A 27,201-nucleotide genomic window follows, 5' to 3' on the forward strand; every position below is an offset into this window, starting at 1 on the left:
AAGAGTCCTTAGATGAATAGTTGTATTAAAAGTCTTCTATTTTTCCACTAAATATAAAAGTCTTCTATTTTTCCACTAATACATGCATATTCTGAATATCAGATTCATTGACTCAGCTGAGACGTATCATTCTTCATAATTATAGAAGTCATAATACTTTCTCAAATTTGTTATCACCAATACACAGTCACTAGTAGTGAGATACTAATAGCCTCTATTAATTCAAAAATAATGATGGAAAACACATGCCATCTTATATTTCCTCCCCCATGACTATCAGTAGTGATCATCTGGATTGTTGTTGTTGTTAGGTGCTGTTGAGTTGGCTCTGAGTCATAGCAACTCTGTGTACAACAGAATGAAACACTGTGCCATCCTCATGATTGTTGTTGTGCTTGAGCCCATTGTTGCAGCCACTGTGTCAATCCATCTCATTGAGGGTCTTCCTCTTTTTCACAAACCCTCCACTTTACCAAGCATGACGTCCTTCTCCAGGGACTGGTCCCTCCTGATAGCAAGTCCAAAGTATATGAGACGAAGCGTTGTCATCCTGGCTTCTAAGGAGCATTCTGGCTGTACTTTTTCCAAAATAGATTCCTTCATTCTTTTGGCAGTTCATGGTATATTCAGTATTCTTTGCCAACACCACAATTCAAAAGCATCAGCTCTTCTTCAGTCTTCCTTAGTCATTGTCCAGCTTTTGCATGCATATGAGGTGATTGAAAACACTATGGCTTGGGTCAGGTGCAACTTACTTCTTAAAGTGACTCTGCTTTTGAACACATTAAAGAGGTCTTTTGCAGGAGGATAGAGAGTCAAAACCATTGATTAATAGTCATAGTTATCATCTTATTTGTGAAATTTGGTAAAAGATTTGGGTCCATGCATTTAAAAAAAAAATTTTTTTTTTCATTTAGGGAACTTATAATTTAACAAAAGGTAACAGAACACATTTAGAAGATATAATTCATAGACTGAAAAATAAAAAGCATGTTATTTTTATTAATAATTATATTATTTCTATCTTTACATTGTAATGATTCAGTGGATCAGAGATTAGGCTCAGCCATCAAAACACCCATAAGAAAACAAAAAAGACCTGTGAGTAGGGATTTTTTACAATAACAAAAATTAGATCACTTGCAAATAAGGAACTGCACCTGTATAAAGAAAAACCTGGTTAACATAAAAATAATCATTAGCTTGAGAACACGTAATGAATATGAAGTAATACCTTTGTTTTGATAAGTAAAATCATGTCATTTTAAGACAATTAAATTTTTTTATATGAACAAACATTGCCATTACCACTCCCACTTGTATTCCCACCTACACAAGTTTACCTAAACACCAAAATTTACCAGATAAGACACACAGAGACCTACAAGCTGGAGAAAGGAAAGGGGAGAGAGGATACTTACCTGACAGTTCCATGTTCCTCACCCTTATACTGCCTCCATAGAGAAGTAAACAAGATGGTGATGAGTCTGAAAAACATGTCACATGTTTCAGGGACAACCAAGACAAGAGTCATTATCTTTGTATTCAAGTGTTTGAGGGGCTAGTATATAATAATAAGAATACTTTATTTGGAACACTGAGTATAAATTCCAGAAGGGCAGATTTCAAGTTCACGTTTAAAAAGAAAAAAAAAAAAATTGTTTTTGTAACTTAGAGTTACTGTTTTAGGCTGGGTTGTCTAGAGGAGCAAAACTAGTAAAGCATATATATATATAAATATATATAAACCAAAAAGCCAATCCTGTTGCCATCAAGTCTATTCTGACATATCAACCCTATGGGAAAGAGTAGAACTGCCCTGTAGGATACCCAAGGAGCGGCTGATGGATTCAAACTGCCGACTTTTTGGTTAGCAGCTGAGCTCTTAACCACTGTACCATCAGAGCTCCAAATATATACAGAGAGGAGATTTATTTCAAGGAAATGGCTCACGTAGTTGTGGAGGCTGGCAAATCTCGAATCCATGGATCAAAGTGTCAGAATAGAAGCTTCTTCTGACTCACACAGTTGCAGGGGGTAAACCCATTGCTGTCAAGTTGATTCTGACTCATAGCGACCCTATAGGACAGAGTAGAATGCCCCATAGGGTTTCCAAGGAGCGGCTGATGGATTTGAACTGACAACTTTTTGGTTAGCAGCCAAGCTCTTAACCACTGTGCCACCAGGGCTCCAAATATATATAGAGAGAGATTTATTTCAAGGAAATGGCTCCTGCAGTTGTGGAGGCTGGCGAGTCCTGAATCTATGGGTCAAGTGTCAGACTGGAAGCTTCTCCTGACTCACTTGGTTGCAATGGGTAAATCCATTGCTGTCAAGTTGCTTCTGACTTATAGCGATCCTATAGGACAGAGTAGAACTGCCCCATAGCGTTTCCAAGGAGCAGCTGGTGGATTCAAACTGCTGACCTTTTGGTTAGCAGCCAAACGCTTAACTACTGTGCCACCAGGGCTCCTTGCAGGGGCTGCCGAACCCAAAATCAGCAGGTCACATGTTAGGCTGCTGGCTCATGGGGCTGTGGGAGCTGGTGAATCCCAAAATCTGCAGGTCACGTGGCAGGCTGCTGGTTCACTTCCCAAGAACTGGAGTGTCAGATGATGACAAGTCAGATGCAGGATGGAGAAAGAGAGCAAGCTTTGCCAGAATAGCCATATATATTGGATGCAGGCCACACCCCCCCCACCCCACCCCACCACCTGGAAACTCCCCTGACATGAGATCACAAAAGGGTGGATAATTGCATAATACTGAGAATCATGGCCTAGCAAAGTTGACACATAACAATAACCATCACAGTTACCCAACAGGCTTCCTTGTAAGGAGGTATACTTTCCATTACAGGAAATTTTTAAGAAAACAATTGCTGTCTGGAGAAGTGTATAGGAAATGCCTTCTTGGCATTGATCAAGACTTTGCCAGTCAGATTAAAAATGTTGTTATTCCAAGTGTTTATTTTCTACTTTAATTGTTTGCTATTGTAATAACTTAAAGATCAACTTATTTATTTAAGTTGATAAAAAAAGTACAAGTATATCATGTGTTACAGAAGTCTTTTCTTCTTGAGTTAATAACTACCTTTGGCTTTTACTTACTCAGTATCTTTTTTTCATTGTTTCCTTCCTCTGTATGATATATTGCTGCCTACTGAAGATAGAAGGATAGGAAAAACACAGGCCTTTCCTTGAAGAACACCCAACATAGTGGCAGAGAAACAGAGCCTTGAATATTCACCCTATTAACAGCTTTATGTAAAAAAGTAGCAAATAGTAAATGAGAGTTCTGTCATAGGTATTCTAGGTCCGTAAAAACATAAAATAAAAATAAGCCTAATTCTGCCTGAGGAATCTGAGGAGGCTTCTCAGAGGAGACAGTATTTGATCTGAATTTGCAGAAAATTTCATATGAAGAGAAGGACATAGACAAAGTCGAAAAGTGTGAAACATGATGATACTTTTAGGGACCTGAAAGTAGATCTGTGAAGTTAAGCGTCTGTAGGGAAATGGCAAGAGCTGAAACTGGCATTGTAAGCAAGCAGATGCCAGATCCTGAACTGGTTGAGATGCGTTGTTCCTCCTGTAGAAAGTGAGCCGTTGAAAGATTCCAAGCAGAAGAGTGAGCAGGCTGATCTGCATTTAGAAAGGCTGCTGTGTTGACAGTATGGAAACTAGAAGCAAAATGGGGAGACTGGAAGCAAAGAGCCCAAGTTTGGAGACTGCTACAATGGTGGCAAGAAATTATTAGAAACTAAACAAAAAAAAAAAAAAAAAGTTTTTTTTTTTTTAAACTACGATAGTGGCAGTGAATAGAGAAAAAGGGTTAGATTTAAACAACTGTGTTGAGAAGTAGAATTTAAAAACCCTAACGATCAGTTTGATATGATAGGAAAGGTAGGAGTCTGGGTTAATGCTGAAGTTGATCACCCTGGGAGTTGAGTAAATAGTGTTAACTTTGATAGAGATAGGGCAGGTAAGGAGGAGCAGCAGGCTTGAAAGGAAAGATCTTGAGTTTAGCTTTGGAACTGATAAGTTTGAGGTAACTCCAACTCACCTCAGATGAAGTAGTCCGGTAGTAAGCAGTTGGAAAGTTAAATATAAAACTTAGCAGTGAGATATGGGCTGGAGACATAGAGTTGGGATACACTGGTATAAACATGACAGATGAAGCTATGGAATTGGAATTGGGGAGGAGGTAAAATCAGACAATGAGGAAGCAAAGAGATAGAAGAGGAAGTTGGGGAAGTCCTTACAATTTCATGTAGCTGTTAGCGGTACACACTGACAAAAACTGTGCAGGCTCATATGTTTAAAAAAAAAAAAACTTAGGTTTTTAAAATTTTACTTTCTTTGACCAATCTCAAATGCATCTGAAATGATTTTTAATAAAATTATGTTGAAGATTTTGCCAAAATTCTGAAATGCTTAAATGGTCTAAGAATATTCTGGATCTTTGCCTTTCGTTAGTTGAATTTTTGTTTGGGCTGGATAATTTGTTTTTCATTTTATTTTACTTTGTTCTTCATGAAATTGACTGTGTTAGCTTCCTCTCTGACCAGTGCAAATTTATTATATTGCTCAAAGAAATACTTTAAATGTAAGAGCTTATACATTTCTTATGTTCTTTCTTTACACAAGGAAATGCAACCTCACCACAAGTACAAAGACCATCTTTCATGGACTACTTTGATAAACAGGACTTCAAGAATAAGAGTCATGAAAATTGTAACCAGAGCATGCATGAACCCTTCCCTATGTCCAAAAATGTTTTTCCTGATAACTGGAAAGTTCCTCAAGATGGAGACTATGACTTTGTAAGTACATTTTAATTCTCCCATTTAATTTTTACCCTTCTTTATTTTGTTGTCACATTGAGAAGCATTGTTCATGTGTGTGTGCATGTTTGTATAAAATTATAGACTGTATATATTAATGTTCAGTATATAGCCACATGTTGCTAGGGCAGTGGTGAAAATTATAACTTATAGAAATGTACTTGCAGAGAAATGTAAATAATTGCTTTTATAGTTACATAAATTATAGCCCAACTTTAGGAAAATAGAGCTCTTGAAAACTAAAATAACAATTCGTTTTTAATAGTGCAAAATGTGAGATACTTCTGACAGTAAGCTTAGTTACTTGTATTTATGACATAGACTTTGAGAAATTTGCCTCGACTTTGAAAGTTAACTGAATTTGTTTCTACTCGAATAAGTGTTAATTCTGCTTGATTTGTCAGAGATAATAGTTTTCTTTTATATCTAGTTAGCATGTAGACTTCAGTATAAATCCATACTTAATAGCCTAGTTTGTTGCATTTTCTCTTTATTCCTTCTTCCCTGCACTTTATTATTTATTTCCTTTAGAGAATGTATAGAATACAAGTGAACTATTCTGGAGCAGCTGTTTCCAGAAGCTGAGAGAGTAAATTCTCAAAATGAATTTTTTAATGGAGTAAAAAATTTTATAAATTTTGGCTTTAGCATGTTTTTAATAGTAATGTTACTTTTGCATATTGTCCCTTAAGATTTTTTCCACATAAAATAACTACAGCCTTTCATAGCTATATTTATTTACAAATACATTTATTCATAAGTATATAAAATTTTAGATGTGTCCATTGTGTTTGTTGTTTTGTATTACTTTACAATTTCTAAATAATTTTAAATCATTTTGCTTAGACAGCATGCCTCTAAGTGATTTCAGATTATAAATATTTTTAATTTTAAGTACTTTTCCCCTAAATACTGAGATTATGTGAGTTTTTAAATAATCAGATAACTAAGTTTCAAAATATATCCTCAATAAATTCACTACTAATTGCTAACAAAAATTAGCAATGCAATGGACAGGTTAGCCTGAAAACATTTGTTGTATCTGCTTATTGTTTTTTCAATTTTGAAGTCAGAAACTAGAAAAGTAAAATCCATACATCTATAGTGCTAGAAAAGTTTCATTTTAAGCTACATACTTTAACATTTTTTCTTTCATAGTTTAGATTGCTGGTGCCCAGGTTTTAAATCATTCATGAACATGGTAAATAATGTACTTAGCATCAAAGAATTGCTGTCTTAGTTGGAATAAATCTTCATAGCCTCTAGGAAACAGTCTGAAATTAGCTACAAAATAATGAATAACTTATAATGGTTAAGAAATAGCAAATAAAATGATTTAATTCTGTTTCAGTTAGTCCTTACTATCACGGCAAAACTCAGTGGCTTAAAATAACAACTGTTTTATTTGCTGACAACTTTGTGGGTCAGCAGTTTGGGTCAGTTCAAACAGTTTGGGTCAGTTCAGGTGGGGGCTGCTTCTGCTGGTCTTACTGGGATCTCTCACGTGGCCACAGTCATCTGCTGGCCTGGCAGGGACTGAATGCCTCTCTAAGATGGCCTCGCTCATGTGCCTAGAAGTTGTACTGGCTGCTGGCAGGGTCACATATTGCCATCAGGCAAGCCTGGGCTTTTTATGTGGTGGTTGCAGCCTTCCAAAAGGGTGAGAACAGAAGTTGCAAGGCCTCTTGAGATCTGCATGGTGTCACGTCTGCCATATTCTCTTAGTTAAAACAAATCACAGTCCAGTCCAGATTCGAGGAATGTGGAAATAGATTTCACCTCATGATGGAAGGAGCAGCAGAGTCTATTGCAAAGGCTTTGTGTGCAGAGATGGAAGGAATTATTGTGATGATCTTTCAAATAATCTACTCGATAATTAAAACCCAACAGAGATTAGAATATGGAATGTAGGAAGTTGGTCAGTGATGATTTTGATAAGTACTATTTCAGTCTCTTAATTTTCACACACACACATAGTCATTGACATGCAGCCTTCCACTGTCCCTCGTAGGCTCACTCTAGTTTGTGAATCAGCATTGATTTTTCCAGTGGCCAGCTCCTGTAAGTAAACTTTTGTAACATTTTTAGCTCATCATAGATCGAGAGTCCTCCTATCTGGGAATTAAATTTTTTTTTTTTTTAGAAAGCATTAAACCAATTTAACAAACTTTACATGTCTACTTACATGCATTTTGCTTAGCACTATAAGTAAAAACATTATATATACTAATTCAATTAAGAAAATAAGATATAAAAAAATGAAGTATTAAGTTGCAATTCACAGCAATAATACAGACATTGTCATGTGTTTTAGGAGCCCTGGTAGTGCAGTGGTTAAAGGATTCAGCTGCTCACCAAATGGTTGGTGGTTCAAACCCACCAGCTGCTCAGAGGAAGAAAGATGTAGCATTCTGCTTCCATAAAAATTTACAACCTAGGAAACCCTGTGGGGGCAGTTCTACTCTGTCCTACAGGGTCGCTGTAAGTCAGAATCGACTCGACAGTAGTGGGTGGGTCATGGAAAAGAAAAGAAACAAACAGCAAAGACAAAAATAGATATAGAAGGCAGAAAATATTAATCAACAGAAATAGCTGATTTACTGGATTACTGGGTACTATTTTTGGTTTAAAATGAGGAACTAAATGATAGGGCTGAAAGTAAAAAGATAAAGGAAGATGTCTTCATAGAAGAAAAGGGGCTTCAAGGGATCATATGACTTGATCGAGTGTTGGAGAGTTATTTCTTTTCTAACTTATACAGGGCACACAGCCTTAAAAAGGGAGCGGGGGAGGGATGGGGCATTGACCAGAACAGTTCCTCCTTCCCCAGCATTTCCTACACCTGTCACCTGGAACTGCTCGACTCCCTCTTCATTTTGAGGAAGTGGAAACTGTTTGTAACAGCCACTGAGGGGAATATAGATGGAAATAAGAGATGAGTAAGTGAAGGGTTGTCAAGAGCTGAACAAAGGATTGCTAAGAGTAATAGTGTGGTGAAGACAAGGAGCAGTGTGTACGAGGGTGACAAGAGAGTCAGGAAAGAAGAAGCACAGGAGGGGCAAAATGTGAATGGTTTGGTGGAATACTTTGCTTACAAAGTAGAGAAATGGACCAAAAGCAAAGGCAGATTTCTACTTAAGACACCAGCTGGTAATGATAAGGGAAATCTGGTCTTATTCATTCCATCATACATTAGATATAAACCGGTTGCTGTCAAGTTGATTCTGACTCATAGCGGCCCTGTAGAACAGAGCAGAACTGCCCCATAGAGCTTCCAAGGAGTGCCTGGTAGATTTGAACTGCCAACCTTTGGGTTAGCAACCATAGCACTTAACCACTACGTCACCAGGGAGGGATGGATATAGAATGTTAAAAAATGTGACTCATCAAAGTATAGTGTGCTAAAGTTTATGTGTTTGCCTCCTCTTTGTGATGTATCTCAAAGCTGCCTTCCAAAAGAGAACTGGATTTTGTGTGATTCCTATGTCTGTTTAATAGAAGTTGCTCAAAAGAAAACCTGGAGTTGTTTTGACCTTATTTCCAGGAAATAGAAGGCTTATCCTCCTGCCTTGAGGAAAATAGCTTTCAAGAAAGAAAAAAAATGAAAGAACACTTCATTGTCTTTTGTAGAACTCAAAACAGATTCCTAAAGGACGGGACTTATTCAGAGAGGCACCTGCTAAGCAGATGTGTAGAGAAGGAAGCATTCTTTATCTTAGAGCCTATATGCGATAAAATTTGTGTATTTTAAATCTTTAGTATTTGTCTTTTGGATTTTCTGGTGAACTGTTTCATGTTGTGTTCCTGGATGTAATGAGATGAGAGAAGAATTTAATTTATGATACCACCAACTTGGGGATGGCATAAAGACAGGAGATAAAATAGATTTGGACTAATTGAACCAATTATTTTAACTCTACTAAAAAAAATTCTGCTTAGGGTGTGCCTGTGAAGATTTCTCAAACAAAATGTAAAAGGCAAATTTGTTTATTATAGCACTAGTCTAATGTTCCAATTTTTGTTGGAATTATTTCCAAACAGCCTTAGCATCCAGATTGTTTAGTGTTAAACAGAGAGCGTGTAGATCATGTTTTGCAGAAATTACAGTATCGTATTTAAGTAGATATATTTTGGGCAATGTAAAGATTTTGGCATAAGAACAAAAATATTAAAAGACATCTGTTACCTCACTAGGTTGGTTCCAAATTAAAAAAAAAAAGAAAGAAACTGGATTGGCAATAATTACTAGTGTAAGAGGGATTAGATAATTAGGAGTCAAACTGAATTATAAGTTAACATTTCTTGATTACTATGATTCTTAAATATGTGTTCAACTTGTGTTCTTTTGAGCACGAGAATCCTCCAGGGCCACACTGGAGAAAGAGTCTCAATAATTGTGGCTTGGGGGAGGGGGTAGGGGAGTAGCCACCTTCTCATCCAAGTATAAACTTGCCTGGAGCTTTCTTAGGTTTTCCACAGCCCTACCTCTGATTCCTGGGTTGATAGGTCAGTATGATTATAGGAAAAAACCTCACGGCTGCAAAATGCAGAAAACAGCCTGGGAGAGGTACCAGCCCTGCTGCTAGAGCCACTTATGGGCATTTTAGGACTCTCCTCTTGTTCTGGGGAAATGTTTCTTTCTCAGGATATTTTCACCCTCCTAGAACAAGGCAGCAGTTATGAAGGGTAATAAAGAAATGAGACAGCTGTGGGCTACAAGGGCCCACAGAAACACAGCAGCAGCACCACCGGCCCTTTAGCGAGCTTTTTTTTTTTTTTCAGCAACCCCAGCCACGGCTGTAGGAAGCCATACATAAAACCTTGAGCCAGCGCTGCGTCTACCTGTTTTTACTAGTGTAGCAGTATGCTGTGATCTGCTTTCTCTATTTAAATACAGATTTATTTTTATTTTTATTTTGGTTTTTAAAGAGATGTTGGCTAGAAGTTTTCCTTGTATCTGTACTCTTTAGTCAAAGAACTTCTTGTTCTCTTTGGTCCTTAGCTCTGTGGACTGAGGAAAACACATCAGTTGAGTGAAGTATTTAAGCACATTGTCATCGATTAGCTTTGCATTAATTAAATGATTATTGTCAAGTATTTCCAGATGTTTGCAAGAGTAGTAACAAAGTATGAAAAGATAACTGTAGATATTTCAGATTTATTTTTTCTAGAGTAAAGAAGAAATAAACACAAAGATCCCAAGTGTTTCAGTGGCTAGCCCTGAATAAGAGTTTATGATTACAGGTGTACATGTGGCATGAACTTGATTGTATGTGGCACATTGTGCTTTCACTACTCACTCTTTCCTTGTAGAGCCAACAGGAAATGAAAATTAATGAGAAGCCTGCACTTTGAAATACTTGCAGAATTCTTGGCTATTTCGGTCCTTTGCCAGCTCACGAAATCTCTGCTGGCAGTCGTATCCAGCAGATGGTGTGGTGTGTGTACAGTTGTATCATGTGATTGTTTAGGTCCATATAAAAGTTTTATAAGTTTTAGTCCGTCAGTCTACTGAGGCATTTACAACAGTCATAATCTTTGGTTTGAAAGGAGATTGGCCTGCGTCAAAGACAAGTGTTGATATACAAGTAGAAAAATTGTTAATTAGTCACTGAGCAACTAAACTGGATTTAATTGATTCTGTAGTAGTTAAGGAAACCCTGGTGGCATAGTGGTTGAGTGCTACCGTCTGCTAACCAAAGTGTCAGCAGTTCGAATCTGCCAGGCGCTCCTTGGAAACTCTAGGGGGCAGTTCTACTCTGTCCTATAGGGCCGCTATGAGCTGGAATCGACTCAACGGCGCTGGGTTTGGTTTTTTGGCTTATAGTAGTTTGTTAAAGACAACCAAAACTTGACTGTCTCGGAAACTGCTACACAGGTGTTTTTTTTTTTCCTTCAGTAATTTTATCCTTTTGGCTATCTGAGGTAGAATGAATATTTTACTTTCTTTTTCCTAAATACACTATTTCAGGTCTCAGTAATTTCTGAAAATTTTATTTAGTGGTTCTATCTAGGCAAGGGCCACTGATATATCGAGCTAATTTAGGTAATTAATAGCTTAAGTTAAAACTTGAGATATCATCATTTCCTTTGCAAATTAAGTTGAGAAGACCCATATCTGGAAGATAGAGAACACAGTGTGGTACGTGGTTTATTGTCACTGTGTTGGAATTTATTAAAGTGTTTAAGTACATGGCAAAAAGAAAAACGGCTTACCAAAAAGGTCTAAAAAGCATTAACTTCCCTCGTAGTAGTTTGTTCTTCTTAACATGTCATTTATTTAGAAGATTGTGTTGCAAAATTGGCTGATTTACATTTTAAAACAAAGATATTTGACTGCAAACATATGCTATGGCCAATGTTGATGTCTGAAGAAGTTGTTTTGACTATGTGGGCTTTCTGTTCATAACCTCAGTTCTGGACGTTTAGTCAGTAAGCATCAGGGACTGTTGGAGCAGTTATGTCAAAAGAGATGTTAAGAACCAGTAGTAGAATTCAGGATCAAACGAGCAGACAGTGTGATTTGTCACCTTTTAATTTATGATATGATGGCCTATGGTGTTTACTTCTTAAATACAGAAACCATAGATTCCAAATAAGTTAAGATTCATTGAGGTTACTAGTAATGCATATATCAGGTTGTATTTTGATAATGAAAGCATTGTTTTTTACTTTGTCATAAATGAAATTTCTTTATGCCAGAAATTATTTTTGTATCTTTATATTTAATTTGGGTTTTAGAACATGCATAGTAGTTCAGTGTCAGAAACCTTAACTGTCACCTGTCATTTTTCACAGTACATCGTTCTTTTTTGGAAACTATTAGAATTGTTGGCCTGGTTGAACTAATACCGACACCTGTTTTTCCTATCCTAACACTAGGTTGTCACCTTTTTTCCATAGTACCTCTCGCTCATTAGAATTGAACACCTTCCTTAGGTTGAGTTCTTTATATAGGCAGATCGTATATTTTCAAGGAAATAATAGCTTTTTTCTTTTTCATCCAGAACCTGGTTGTCTTGATTCAACTCCAAACTAGCTTTGCTTTGTTAATTTTCCCCATCAATAGTAGGAACATCCTTTTCCCAGAAATACAGACATATCTTAATGAGGTTAAGTGGAAGAGGGTATCAAACTAATGTTAAGTATAAGAGCAGATCAAAGAGGTTTAGAAAACAGATTATCTTAATTTCATGGATTTATTTTGAAAAGACACATTTTCATGGCTTTTAACAGAGAAACATTCTTTTTCTTTTAAGAATTAAGTATTGGTGAATGTTGAAATTTGATATACAGTATACCGTACTTGCTAGAGCAGTCATTCATAATTAATAATTGAACAGTTATTAACAATGCAAAAATTAACAAAATAATTGATAAAGGTGTCTCCAAAAAGGCTCTGTAGCCTCAGTTAGAGTATCAAGTTATAATTCCACAGACCTTCAATTTAGTTTTTAGCTCTATCTAATAATGTTAAGCATACAAATGAAGCTACATAATAGTCAAGGCTACAGATAAATAAATATATAAATACAATAAATATATAAATAAATATGTAAGAAGCAAATAACCAGCCATATTCTTTCATTAACTACTCAAATGAAATGTGTAGTCAGTTGTGGATTATTGTTGCTGTTGGAAGAAAAATCTAAAACAGATAGTCATTTTAGTGATTATTTGTTTGATGAAAAGAAATTCACAGTCTTTAACTCGTTGGAACGTCAATGATGAGTACCGTGATTCCTGAAATTGCCCTACTTTTGGCTTTAAACGTTTACTCATTCTTGCCCTGACTATGAAAACTGACTTTCCCTTGGCATATCTATATATGAGGCACAATAGAAACAAGGTGCAGATAAGTTCCCTTGATCTACAGAAATCAGTGAATTGCAGCTAATGTACCTTAAAACAAATTCTGTTTTTCATTTCCTTTTATTATGGAATTATAGCTACAGTCTTCCAGAAAAATATTCTTTAAATAACTGAGTTAGGGAAATTATTAAGTTAGTGCCCAATCCTAGTAATCTAGTAGTCATAGTTTAATAGCAGGGCTCTCTAGATATACCAGAAATTTACCTTTTTTGTTGTCGTCTTTTTTTTTAAAGCATTTTCCAGAACTTAGTTGACCTTTGAGCTCCTTTCTGTATTTTACAACAGTTGTTCTCATCTGTAAGAATTTAAACTTTTTTCTTAACTTAATTTAAACTTTAACTTTTTTTTTCTTCTCGACTTCATATTTAAACTATCAGGCTTCTCCGTCCATTTGAACTATGCCACATTTTACTGTGACTCAGGATAGGAGGCTGCTTTAAGTTTGAAACTTGGAAGCATCTGAGATTATTTTCCTATTTTTAAGTTCAGAGTGCCATGTGCAGTTTTATCTGTATGTATAATTTATTGCTCAGAGTTTTTTTTCTGTTCTTTTGCTTCTGGCTAATAAACTAAAAAAAAAAAAAAATTTTTTTTTTCTAGTAATAAAAAACTTAGCTAATATGTATTGAGATCTTAGTATGTGTTAGACATTGTTCAAAGCACTTTTGTGACAATGATCCTTTGGAGAAGATACTATTATTATCCCGTTTTTACATGTGAGGAAACGGAGGTACACAAAGGTTAAAGTTCAGTGGTCAAAGTCATATAACTTACAGGTGGTAGTGGTGGTAGTAGTTGCTGTTGAGTCAGGTTGACTCTAGTGACCCCATGTGTGCAGAATAGAACTGCCCCATAGGATTTTCAAGGCTGTGACCTTTCGGAAGCAGAGTTGCCAGGCCTGTCTTCTGAGGCACTTCTATGTAGGTTTGAACAGCCAACCTTTTGCCTGGGAGTTCAGTGTTTAACCATTTGTGCCACCCAGGACTATAGCTCACAAGTAGTAGAGCCAAAAATTGAACCCAGAAAATCTGACTTTAGAGTTTTCCCCATAATCCTGAAACCAAACCTGTTGCCATCGAGTGGATTCCATTTCATAGTGATGCTCTAGGACAGAGTAGCACTGCCCCATAGGATTTCCAAGGAGCGGCTGGTGGATTCCAACTGCCAACCTTTTGGTTAGCGGCTGAGCTCTTAACCATTGCACCACCAGGGCTCCAACTTGCCCCACACTACTTAATTACACTGTTACTGAGCCTTTCCTGAGGAGACTAGCTTGAACCACAAGATAAAGCCATAAATCAACAAAGAGAGGAGATGGGTACCTCATGGCACCAGACCAGAACTCTAGGTAGAGCTCAACTGAAAACCATTAGAATAAAGCAGGGATTCAGATACTATGCCTTGGACAAATGCAGACTTTCTGCTTACTTACGGTTAGTCTGACTAGTTTAAATTTTTAATCTGAAAGTTGATTTAAATCTCATCAGATTTTTCCCCACCCCTCATCTCAGGGCAGGCCCCCTAAGTGGTTCAGGGAAGGTGGAGTGCTTTCTCCTCTTACGGGTCTAATTCATAAAGGACACGTTGGGGGAAGGACAGGAGAGGTCATCATCCAGCCTTGGTCATGTGAATGGTGCATGTGGTTTTCTTGGGGTGATGGTTTTAGCCTGGACCTTTTAATCACTGAACCCTCCTTCAGAAATGGCCAGCTATATCTCCTTTCTGTTCCACCAGTCCAAACCTCTGCGCTACCTCTAGGTGGTGCATGGATACATTTGGTGGGCAGCCCTTACTTCTTCCTCTAATTTCTGGGTTCTCCCGCATGGAGCCATGAGCGTTAGTGATGTTCTATTTCTAGGGTCTCTTACAATGGGTGAGTGAGTAGAGGGAGTGTGGGAGGTACTCCCTTCACTTTTTCCCAGATACTATATCTGTGGCTTTAGTAGATCTGCTAGTGCAGGCTGCTTCACCAAGCCTCTCATCTTCAGAAATTTCTAGGCAAGAAGTAGGCATGATTCTAGGTCAATATGTTTTTCCCCACTTCCCACCATTTCCAGAGGCATGTGTCAAGTCTTCTAAGAGCACTTAACCAAGCTAAATTCTTCTCCGTTGCAGCACCAAGGCAAAGGTTGCAGGTTCCCTGTTCAGTAATCTGTCCAGCTGGAAAGTGAGATACCGGTTTCTCGCTCCTGCAGGAACCGACGTGTCTGTGACTAAGTATCTTAGTGTCCCCAACTTGGCTTGGGTGAGGAAGATCACATGACAAACACCGCACCTAGGGCTCCTGACTCACCCTTACCCTCATTCATCTCCTTATGTGGGCTAGGGTGATTTGGGAATGGTGGGGCTCATTCTGTACCCTCATGGGAAGCTAGGGGTTGCAGTCTGGCCATATTTGCTTGGCGGCTCTCTTCAAGATGTAGGATGTTTGTGCCTCATCTTTGTCTTTGTTGTTAGTCCTAGTCTTCAATTCAGGAAAAAAAAAAAAAGAAGAGTCTTCAATTCAGGAGCAGCTAAAAAACCCCTACTCAGCATTCTTTTATAAGAATAAACATTACTGACCTTACATTTTAGAGCATTTCATATTTCTGTCTCTACCAAAATATTTTAGTTTGTTTTTTCCTTCATTCATCAGTTAATCCAGTAAACGTTTTCTTGTCCTTGCTACTGCCCAGGCTCTAAGAATTGGTAATTTAAACAATTTGTTGCCCCGGAGGAGACCTCAGACGACTGATGAGGACAGACGTATGAACACTTAATTATTTTACCCATAGATAAATTACCCAACCCTACTGATCTGAAAAATCAGATTTTGACAGCCTCAAGAATAATAATATGAAAGTGAAAATGTGAAGAGATATATTTAAAATTAGTTGAAGTTACATTTCACTGAACACCAATATCTGACCAACATTCAGAATTTACGCTAAGATTACAGAATTCACGATGGCCCTGGGTGTATAGGACCATGCATGAGCAATCGCAAGGACCAGAATGAAAATTCTGAGATCATTTGCTAAAAAATTCAGTTTTAAGTTTCTTCAAAAGAGGAATTTAAATAAGATAGAAAGATAATGTCTACTTTTACTAGCTTTTTGCTGAGAAATTTTTAGTTTACTCTAATGAAATATTTTATAAATTGGGTACTGCCAGTTGGTTCATGTCGTGTAGAATTCTATAATGAGATTTCTTCAAAAATTATATTTCTCTTGCACCTCCAATAATATTTTATTATTTGTTTGCCTCTTTCTATAAAAGATGAGTCTGGAGGTTGAACTGTGAAAATAAATAAAACTGCTAAGAAGAATCAACCACCATCATCTCCATTTATGGTTTTATTGCTCTGAAAGTTTAAAAAAGCAAACACATATCCATCTTAAAAGCTAAAGGCTGTTTTTAGATATGGCATATATGGAATATTTTCACCCCAGTGTCTATTTCATAGCTGAAACGTTAAAAGCATTGTCACGTGTATCAGTTTAGCTGTCAATAACAATTCCCTAAGTGAAGTCAATGTTCCTCTAAGGTCATCTTTAGTTTGTAATGTAGGAAAATCTGCTGTATATTAGTATTTTAAACAAGCATCAAATAATAAAAACCAGCTTCTTACGGCAGAGGAAATACTTTTAAAATACTTAAGCTTTTCTATTATAATATTCATGGTGATAATATATTTCCAGGGAAAAGTAGATGATGTTTAATGCACCCATGTATTTCCCCTAATTATTTTTAGGAAGGTATTATTTTAATTCATAATGAATTCTTAAAAAAAATTGGTAACAGTGTAAGAGAAGGCATTCAAGAAATGTACCAGGTAATACTTTTAATCAGTTCCATATTGAGGTACTTAATGATATATTTGGTTTCTTATATTTAGGGTAGCATCAACGAGCTTTTCTTTAAGAGAAAATGTTCTAAAACACGCATGGCTATGTAATTATATTTTCTTTTTTGTTTTTAGAATAGAAGGAATTTTAACTTTTTTTACCTTCTTAAAAAAAATCAGAGATGTACAAAAAATATAATAGTACTTCCTATTGTTAAAATCCAGAAATTTCCATTGTGTTTAAAATTTTGTGAAAGGTAAGTAAATATTAAATTCTACATATTGCATTTGAGGTGATTCAAATTAAGCAAATATGAAAAAGCACTAGATTTCACTCGTTTATTTAACAGAGCTACTTTTTGTTTTATAGTTCCAGAAGGTGGGAAAATACCAGTAAGGTTAATGTCGAGGTTAAAATATTACTCTTCATATTTTTAAAGACTTATTTGAGATTACTTGGTTTAAATATAAATTAATATTTAATGTTGTAGTTTTAGTTGTTCTGGAGTAATATACCAACTACTGAACCCCGTTCTTAGTTTTTAATCTTTTTCTTTATCTCTCTCTCATTCAACAAAAATACTTTAAATATCCTCTGTGTGTCTTTTCATTCAGTAACTCAGTCAAGGGAGCAACTTGCAAGATTATGATCTGCTTCTCCCGTGTTACTCAGAATGAAAGATACCCTATTTTATCTACTTTAGCTGTTAGGCTACAGGCTAACACAATCTGCTTGTTTGTCACCCATTCAAATCAGATGCTTGCAAAACTGAAACAAACATTTCCCCTACCCACAACTTCCAGCTTCTTTATAAAACGTAAAAAAGGATTAATTATAAGAGGAATTGTACATTTGATATATTTACCTTCAGTCTGTTTGCCGTTGTCTTGTTTTTTTAAATGTGATTTCTGGCTATGGAAAACAGGATGTGAATATCTTGTATAATTGTGAACAGTTCAAAAGGACACTGGTTTATAATATCATTGAGAGCAACTATGAATAAGCCATGTAACTAGTTAGACTTTATTTACAGTTAAAAAAAAGTAATCCACTGATGTTACAAGGGCTAAAAGGGTAAGGAAGTTCTGTGGGTGGGGTTGGGGAGTGTGGAGATGCTTAGTCTGGTAAAAATTTTGTAATCATTTGCAAAACTGATTAAGAAATTGGAAGGGGAAAAATAGCATACATAACTGTCTTCTGAAACAGACAAAAATACCAAACCCAGAAATCCATTGCCATCGAGTTGATTCCGACTCATAGCAACCCTATAGGACAGAGTAGAAATGCCCCATAGGGTTTCAAGTTTGTGCTCTTTACAGACACAGACTGCCACATCTTTCTCCCGAAGAGCAGCTGGTGGGTTCAAACCACCTACCTTTCAGTTAGCAGTCAAGCACTTAACCACTGAGCGACCGGAGCTCCTTAGACAAAAATAGGATTTGTGTATTTGTGGTGTGTATCTGAATTTTTTTTATCTGAATTAGGTATTAAATTGAATTTAACTGTTAAATAATACTTAATAGCAGCATGAGAAAATAGCATCTAGTATCCCTAGGGTTATCCCTAGTAATTCTTTCTTCATTATATCAATTTATTATGTATTAGAATAATGAGCATCAAGATCTTTCTTTCATTTTGCCATTTTCTGCTCTGATTTATATTTGTGTGTAACACATATACCAGTATAGACAGGACTCATTTGGAACCCTGGTGCTTTCCTTTTATAAATATTTCTTTTGAATTTACCAAAAAAAAAAAAAAAAAAACCCTGATATCGTACCCTACAAAATTTCCAAGTAGGGGATTTTATTTTATTAAATAAGAAGTGATTTGAGTAAATGTTACTGAACATGATACTGTATTTTAAGCAAGACCTTAGCAAGTGTTAGGAAAAATATTAGACTGTTAATTTTCCAGTTTGTTATTGCTATTGTTATCTGTGAGTAGAAAAATAGAATTTTTTGATAGAATATGGGATTTTAATATGTGTTAACTGAAACCACCAGCGGCTCTGCAGAAGAAAGATGTGCTAGTCTGCTTCCATAGAGATTTACAGCCTTGGAAACCCAGTGGGGTCACTGTAAGTCAGAATCGACTCGATGGCAGCGTGTTTGGTTTTGTTTCTTGGTTTTTAGGTTTACTTACAATCTTGTTAAAAGAGTATTTTTGTTAGTCATAGTATTTCTCATTCTGCATTTGTTTTATTCCACGATTTATACTTTGATCTATGGTCAATTTAAGGTTTAAAAGTTTTAATATATGGTAAACTCTAGAATTAGGTTTATGAGATAGTTTATTTTATACCCTTGTTGCTAAAGGAAGTATTTGATTATATAAGTCTCTCAAGTCAAAATTTAAAATATTTCAAAAGTGTTAAAATAATTTCATCAAGATGTTTTCATTAAATTTACTAACCTATTAATTTGCATAATGTGCATCTAACAAACATGTTTTGTCTGCAAGATAGATTATATAACACAGCATAAGGATTTTACTGCTATAAATCTAGATTTTTAAATGAAATACATTTAGACACACACCTATTTGAAATTGTTGTGAGTATGAATTACATGTGTAATTTTTAACATAATTAAAAGTAAAATAAGATTTACTTTGCAGTGCTAACCTTAAGAATGCTTAGGAAAACCTTAGAGAGCCACCCCAGAAATTGCTAGTTAATCCTGTCTGACCATATTTTGTCCAAGTTAAGAGAGAAGGAAAGGTATTTTGTTCCTGTAATTATTTTACTTTCTGTGAGCTCCCTTTCATCATATGCTGAATCTCTAACAGGTTAGATCATTAAACAAACTTCTTAGATTAAAAAAAAAACAAGTCTAAGGTAAATGATTAGAAAGAAACTGGTTTCTTGATTGGGCAAATTTGGGATGAGTTTTGGAAAGCGTTTTTGTTTTTGTTTTTTTTAAATCAGTTCCCAGAGCTTTTGTTGTCTACCCATTTTATAAAGCATGCAAGAATACATCGTTTATTTCTACCTTGACCTTTCTTGTTTTGCATTTAAAAGAGATCAAAGCCATTTGGTAAAATTTGGGGGAGTGGGATCTTTTTTGAGTATGTGTACCAATAATTTTGCTTACTTTAATTTCTGTTAGACTGTGATAATAATTCTTGGTCCTAAGTTATCAACTTTATTTTTAACCCATTTTCCCATATTTTTTTCTAAATTATGGCTTGTTTTTAATCTGTTTAAAACATAATCAGCCATAACTATTTTAAAAGCTTTTTTATAACATCTTTATTGACATAATTTGCATACTATACAGTTTACGTATTTAAAGTGTACAATTCAGTGGTTTCTAGTGTCTTCAGAATGTAGCCATAACCATAATCAGTTTTAGAATAGTTTCATCGCCCCCCAAAAAAAACCTGCACCCATTAGTGGTCATACTCCATTTCCCCCCCAGCTTCTCTCCAGCGCTAGGCACACATTAGTCTGCTCTCTTGTCTTTATGGGTTTGCCTGTTTGGGACATTTCATATAAATGGAATCATGTAATATAAGCCACAACAATTTTATTCTGCCATCTTAGTGGATAGGTGATTACAGGAGCAGAATATTTATGACATCTTTTTAATTTAGGAATTGCCAACTGTAAGTATAACAAGGAGCCCTGATGACACAGTGATTAAAGTGCTCGGCTGCTAACCAACAGGTCAGCAGTTCAAACCTGCCAGCTGTTCCTTAAAGATTACAGCCTTGGAAACCATACTCTGTCCTATAGAGTCACGGAGTTAGAATAGACTCAGCAGCAATAGGTTTCGGTTTTATTTGTAAGTATAATAACAGGTATATGTTTTCACACAAATAATGTGCTCATTATACATTTTTGCCAACTGCACAACTCTTCCTCCCTTGCTATTTTTGTAAATGAGCTATGTCATGTTGTATGGGTGTGCATGTTATTTGTGGAAAAAATACGATAATATGAAGTGTTTCTTTTAAAGCAACATAGATATAACTTGAAAATCTGAAACAAAATATTTTTAAGTAGATGGGGTTCACAATCTTAAATTCCAGAATGTGAAAATTTTTTGAAATTTATAAGAGCCTAGTTCACCCTGCCTGGGTGTGATGGTTAAGATTGTGTGTCACCTTGGCTGGGCCATAATTCTCAGTGTTTATATGTGGTCACTCCCATGATGGAATCTGCTGTGACTAGCCAATCAGTTGAAAGGGAGTTTCTTTGGGAGTGTGGCCTGCATCTGAATATAAGCAGACATTCTGGCTTTTTGCTTGCTCTGGATTCTGCGGCTGCCTCTTGTCTATCTGACCTCCATCTTGGGACTTGAGCTGTCAGCTTATCTGCAGATCTTGGGATTCGTGGACCTTCACAGCCTGCAAATGGGAGCCCTGCTCTCCAGCCTGCTGATCTTGGGTTCGCCAGCTCCTGTGGCTACATGAATCGGGAGAAGCCTCTGTTGTGATCCATGAACTTGGGATGTTCCAGGCTCTACAATCTCGTGAACCGTTCCCTTGATATAAATTTCTCTCTGTATATATTTATACGCTTTATTGGTTCTGCTTCTCTAGAGAACCCAGCCTAAGACACTGTGGGCACTGGATCTTCACACTGTTATTTTTCCTGGGTATACCTGTAGGTGATGACTTCGTTACATTGTCTCTTTTAAATCTACCATGCAACTGAACCATCCCAATCTCTTTGTAGCCTGTTTACAGTGAGTGCACAGCTTGAGTTTTCCTGGACAGTCCTAATTTCACAAATTTCATTCCAGTGTCAAACCACATGCTGTGATTTTCTTTATTAACAATTTTTTTAAAACTCCTTTTGTAAATTATGCTCCTTTTTGTTGGAGCCCTGGTGGCACAGAGGTTAAAAGCCTGGCTGCTAACCAGAAGATCAGCAGTTTGAATCCACCAGCTGCTCCTTGGAAACTCTATGGGGCAGTTCTGCTCTGCCCTATAGGGTCACTATGAGTCAGAATCAACTCAATGGCAACAGGTTTTTATACGTTGTTGGGAAGTTTGACTCCACGCATCTTGGCTTTAATTAACTTCAATTCATAGGCAACAGACTCAGTGAATTTTTTTAAGCAAATATTCCCTCAGAATATTAAATGAATTTATTATAGGCAGCCTTTTAGTTATGTTTCTTATTATATGTTTCCCAAGCCTTATGTTCTTCAAAAAAAAAATACATAATCTCTGGACGTTAGATGATTTTATAGACGTATCATTCATTTTCTTTTAATGATAGTAGTATTGTGGTACTGTAGGAAAATATTCTTATTCTTAGAAGATGTATGCTGCAGTATTTAAGTGTGAAATGCCATAATGGTCTGCATATACCTTCAAATGCTTCAGAATAAAAAGTGTGTGTATGTATGGCTTTCATGTTAATTATTCCCATCGGTTTGTTTGTTTTTGTAGTTTTGCCAACCAGATATATACAATTAAACAATATATTATTTGGTCTTGCTGGTTTCGAACTTTATATAGATGGGATCATATTTTATGTATGCTTGTGGGATTTGATTTTTTTGTTCAACAGTATGTTTTAGAGGATTATCCATGTTGATGCATGAACCCGTAGTTATGCATTTTCCCTGCTAGATAATATTCTGTTAAATGCTTATCCTACATTTTGTGCATCCATTCTCTGTTGATTATATTTGAGCCTTTATCTTGGTAGTAGTTCCAAATACAGGGATGTGGAATTCTTGTGTTTATTTCTAAGCAGTGAAAAGCTTCTATAAATGCCTGCATTTTTAACATATGTAGCTATTTTGCGGGGCCATGTGGAGGGAGTGAACTTTTACCCTTGTTCAAATTCATTCAACAATGTCACAGTGACTTTGTGGAACTTGACATGTTAATTCTAAAATTTTTATTCACCCTGCAAAGTATCAAGAATACCCAGAAGTGGCTAGTATGTGTCAGATACTATTCTAGAGACTGGTGATATATCAGCAAATAAATCAGATAAAATTCTCTGCCCTAATAGAGCTTACATTCTAATGGAGAAGACAGTCAAACATAATAAATTAGTAAGTTATACAGTATGACGGTGATAGAAAAGAAAAGCAGGTAAGGATATTGAGGGGGAATGTTAGGGGACTGGGGCTTGCAATATGAAATACAGTGGTTGGGGAAGGCTTCACTGAGAAGGTGACATTTGAGTAAAGACTTGAAAGAGATAAAGGACCAAACAGAGTAAGTCATGGAGGAAAAATATTCCATGTGGAGGCCTTTTGTATCTGTTTCTTTCACTTAACATAATGTTTTCAAGGTTCATCCATGTTGTAGAATGTACCACAACACTTCATTCCTTTTTATGTCTGAAGAATATTCCATTGTATAGATATACCACATTTAACCAAATGTGGCTAAATCTATCCATCAATTGATGGACATCTGGGTTGTTTCCACCTTTTGGCTATTAGACATAATGCTGCCATGAACAGTTTTGTACAAGTTTTTGTGTGAACATATGTTTTCATTTCTCTTGTGTATATACTTCGAGGTGGAATTGCTGGGTCATATAACTCTGTGTTAACTTTTGAAGAGCTGCCGGTTTGTTTTCCAAAGTGACTGTACCATTTTACATTTCCACAAGCAGTGTATGAGAGTTCCAGTTTCTCCATATCCTCACAGAACTTGTTATTGTCTGTCTTCTTGATTATAGCCATCCTGTTGTTGTCATTGTTGTGTGTCACCAAGTTGATTGCAACTCATAGTGACCCTATAGGACAGAGTAGAACAGCCATCACAGTGGCTTTGAAATAGTATCTCATTGTGGTTTTGATTTGCATTTCACTGATTTCTAATTATGCTGAGTATCTTTTACGTGCTTATTGGCCATTTGTATATCTTCTTTGGAGAAATGTCTGTTCAGATCCTTTGCTCATTTTTTAATTGGGTTATTTGTCTTTTTATTATTGAGTTATAAGAGTTTTCTTTAGGTACAAATCCCTTATTAGATATATGATTTGCAAATATTTTCTCCCATTCTGTGGGGTGTATTTTTACTTACCTGATAATATCTTTTGAAGCACAAAAGTTTTTAATTTTGATGATGTCCAGTTTATCAATTTTTCCTTTTGTCACCTGTGCTTTTTGTGTCATTTCTAAGAAAGTATTGCCTAATCCAAGATCACAAAGATTTACATCTTTCTTTTCTTCTAAGAGTTTTATACTTTCAGCTCTTACATTTAGGTCTTTAATCCATTTCGAGTTAATTTTTGTATATGGTGTGAGGTAGGGCTATAACTTCATTCTTCTATGCATGGATATCAAATTGTTCCAGGGCCGTTTGTTGAAAAGACTGTTATTTCCTCCAGTGAATTGTCTTGGCACCTTTGTTGAAAATCAGTTGACCATGAATGTGAGGGTTTATTTTGGACTCTCAGTTTTGTTCCATTCATCTTTATGCATGTTCTTATGTGAGTACCACCCTGTCTTGATTACCCTAACATCCCATTAAATGATTATATGAATATAAAGTTCCATTAATGACTTCATTAATAGGTCCTTGTAGCTCTGTAGGAGTCCTGGTGGTGCAGTGATTAAAGCTCTCAGCTGCTAACCAGAAGGTTGGTGGTTCAAATCCACTAGCCACTCTGAAGGAGAAAGATATGACAGTCTGCTTCCATAAAGATTGACAGCCTTGTTCACCCTATGGGGCAGTTGTACTCTGTCCTATAGGGTTGCTATGAGTTGGAATCCATTTGATGGCAGTGGGTTTGGTTTGGGGGGTAGCTCTGTAATAGGTTTTAAAACTGGGAAGTGTGTGTCCTCCAGCTTTGTTGTCCTTTTCTAAAATTGTTGTGGCTGTTTTGAATTTCTATGTAAATTTTAGAATCAGCTTTTCAATTTCTGCAAAAAATTCAGCTGAGACTTTGGTAGGGATTGCATTGAATCTGTAGATTTTATAGATCAATTTGGGGAGTGTTACCATCTTGAAAATATTAAGCCTTCCAGTTCATGAACATGTCTTTCCATTTATTTATGTCTTCTTTAATTTTTTTCAACAGTGTTTCATAGTTCTCAGTGTATAAGTTTTCCACTACTTTTGTTAAATTTATTCTTAAATATTTTATTCTTTTTTAAAAAAATATTTTCTGTTTTTGGTGAAAATTTACACAGATTTAAGTTCCATTTTTCACAAAGCATGAACATCCTCATTATTTCAGTTCTGGTTGTTCCATTTCCAGTAATCTAGTTTCCTTGCCCCCTTACCTTCTCGTCTTATTTTAAAGTAATTTTTGACTATTTGGCCTTATATAGATGATTTTTTAAAGGAGCACAATATTCATGGGTGATATTCTTTATTTTGTGAGCCAGTCTGTGTTTTAGCTAAAAAGTTTAAGGTTTAGCTTTATGGTTTAAAGAGTTTATCAGGGCAGTAGTCTCAGGGAGCCCTTTAGTTTTAACCAGTCCAGTAAGTCTGGATTTTTTTAAGAATTTGAGGCTCTGTTCCACCTGTTTCTCCCATTCTATCAGGATCCATCTGCTATGGCCCTGATCAGAAGGATCAGTAGTGGTGGCTGGGCACCATCTCATTCTTTTGGCCTCAGGGTAGATGCGGCTATAGTTCGTGTAGACAGTCTTGAGGACTAGTTTCTTCTCTTAGTCTTGAGTTTACTTCTTTTGCTCCGGATGAATAGAGACCAACTATTGTATTTTAGATGGCCACTTGCAAGCTTTTAAGACCCCAGACACTACTCACCAAACTAGAATGTAGGACATAAACTTTATGCCAGTTGACCGAGTTGTCCCACAAGACTATGGTCCTAGGCCTTCGAACCCAGCAAGGTGTTTGATTATATCTAAGAAGTATCTGTAACTGTGCTGCCTATGTGTTTTATTATATATATTAATATATATGCATGTATATACATCCATGTATATACATATACATACCCTTAAATGTACACACATATATATTTACTTATACATACCTGTACACATAAATGCATATATACATATCTACCCACATGTGTATTTTTTGGTTGTTGTTGCATTGTTGCAAAATTATATATTACATAGCAATTACCAAACGTCTTTTTTTCTTGTGTACATCTTAGTGACGTAATTTATGTTGGTCAAGCTGTATACACTTCACCCACATTCGGTGTTATGTTTCCCAACCCCAAAAGTATCAGGTGTCTAATATCTAGAGAGTTATTTCCCTCTCCCCCCAAATCCATCTCTGGTAACTGCCAATGAATGTTGGTTTCTGTATATACAGCATATTTTTACACAAATAATGCTTGAGTTATACTTTTTTTTGCCAACCATGCAACCCCACTGCACTATTTTTGTAAGCGCACTATTGCTGTGTGTTATATGCATGGACACATTACTTATGCAAGTGTGTTATTTGTAGAAAAATACGGTACCTATTTTCGTCTTTTATAAAACTGAGATCATAAACTGTCCTTTCGTGATTGATTTGTTCCAGTCAGCATGATGTTCTCCACATTCATCCATGTTATGTTTTGAGAAGTCATCATTCTTTATGGCTGTGTAGTATTCCACTGTATTTATGTACCATATTTTGTTTATCCATTCATCCACTGATAGGCACTTAGGTTGTTTCCATCTTTTTGCTATTGTGAATGGTGCTGCAATGAACATAGATATACTATTTAATTCTTTTTGATGTAATTGTAGATGGAATTGTTTTTCTTAATATCATGTTCAGTTTGCCCATTGCTACTGTATAGAAATACAGTTGGCTTTTGTGTATTGATCTTGTATCCTGCAGCCTTGCTGAACTCATTTATCAGCCCTAACAGGTTTTTAGTGAATTCCTTAGAATTTTTTTATATACGAGATCATGTCATCCACAGATAGAGGTGGTTTTACAGTATTATATTTAAATACATTAACTTAGCAAGCATGTATTGATGACATGTTCTGTGCCAGGCACTGTGCTTCATGTTGGGAATACCAAGATGAAAAGCACAATCTCGGCTTTTAGGCATTTTATAGCCTAATGAGGGGACAGACCTTTAAGCCAATAATGACAATTCAGCATCATAAACTCAGTGTGATTGAGAGAGATATAGGCTGATACAGTAGCACAGAAGAGAAGAGCTACCAGTTCATACTGGGAGGTTAGGGAAAGTTTCACAGATGAGTTTATGCAGAGTCCTGGGACATTTTGTAAGTAAGTAGCCATGGTTATGATAATTTGTCATTCCAAGGTCAAAATGACCTTGGATATTTAAAACTTATTGTGTACTATGAATTTCATCTTTAAGATTTTCTAAGCCTATCAAAATTTTAGCAAATTTGCATTAATAGTGAGACAATACACTGAGTTTTTAAAGTATATACAGATGTTTGATTATGTAGTAAATCTGTTGCTATAAAAGCGTATGATCACATTTGGAAAATTGCTATTGCATGTCTTGGCAGTTTGTTAAGAACTGAAAACTTTTAAAACTAACTGGTGTTTTGATAGATTAAGTTCAAGGCCACCTTTTGTTTAAATGATGTTTTGTTTTCTGTAATTAGACCATGCTAGGTGAATTAAGTTTGTAATTAAAAACAGGAGGTTTGGCTAATTCAGAGTAAATGAGTACAAGATACAAGGTCATTATCCATCTACAGTGAGACCCCAGATCAGCAGTTGGACATGGAACTATTTATAATACATTTTACATGGTCAGA

General features: G+C 36.0%; 1 protein-coding gene across 3 annotated transcripts in view; it reads left to right on the plus strand.

The window, feature by feature from the left end:
* STK3 (serine/threonine kinase 3) overlaps positions 1-27,201 on the plus strand; it is a 310,488-nt gene that overhangs the window by 234,694 nt on the left and 48,593 nt on the right. For all 3 annotated transcript variants that reach the window (XM_049854459.1, XM_049854460.1, XM_049854461.1), the window contains one exon: positions 4,650-4,825. In XM_049854459.1, coding sequence (XP_049710416.1) covers positions 4,650-4,825 — 176 coding nt within the window. The remainder of the gene's footprint in view (positions 1-4,649; positions 4,826-27,201) is intronic.

The sequence above is a fragment of the Elephas maximus genome, chromosome 15 (assembly GCF_024166365.1).
Source record: "Elephas maximus indicus isolate mEleMax1 chromosome 15, mEleMax1 primary haplotype, whole genome shotgun sequence".
NCBI lineage: Eukaryota > Metazoa > Chordata > Mammalia > Proboscidea > Elephantidae > Elephas > Elephas maximus.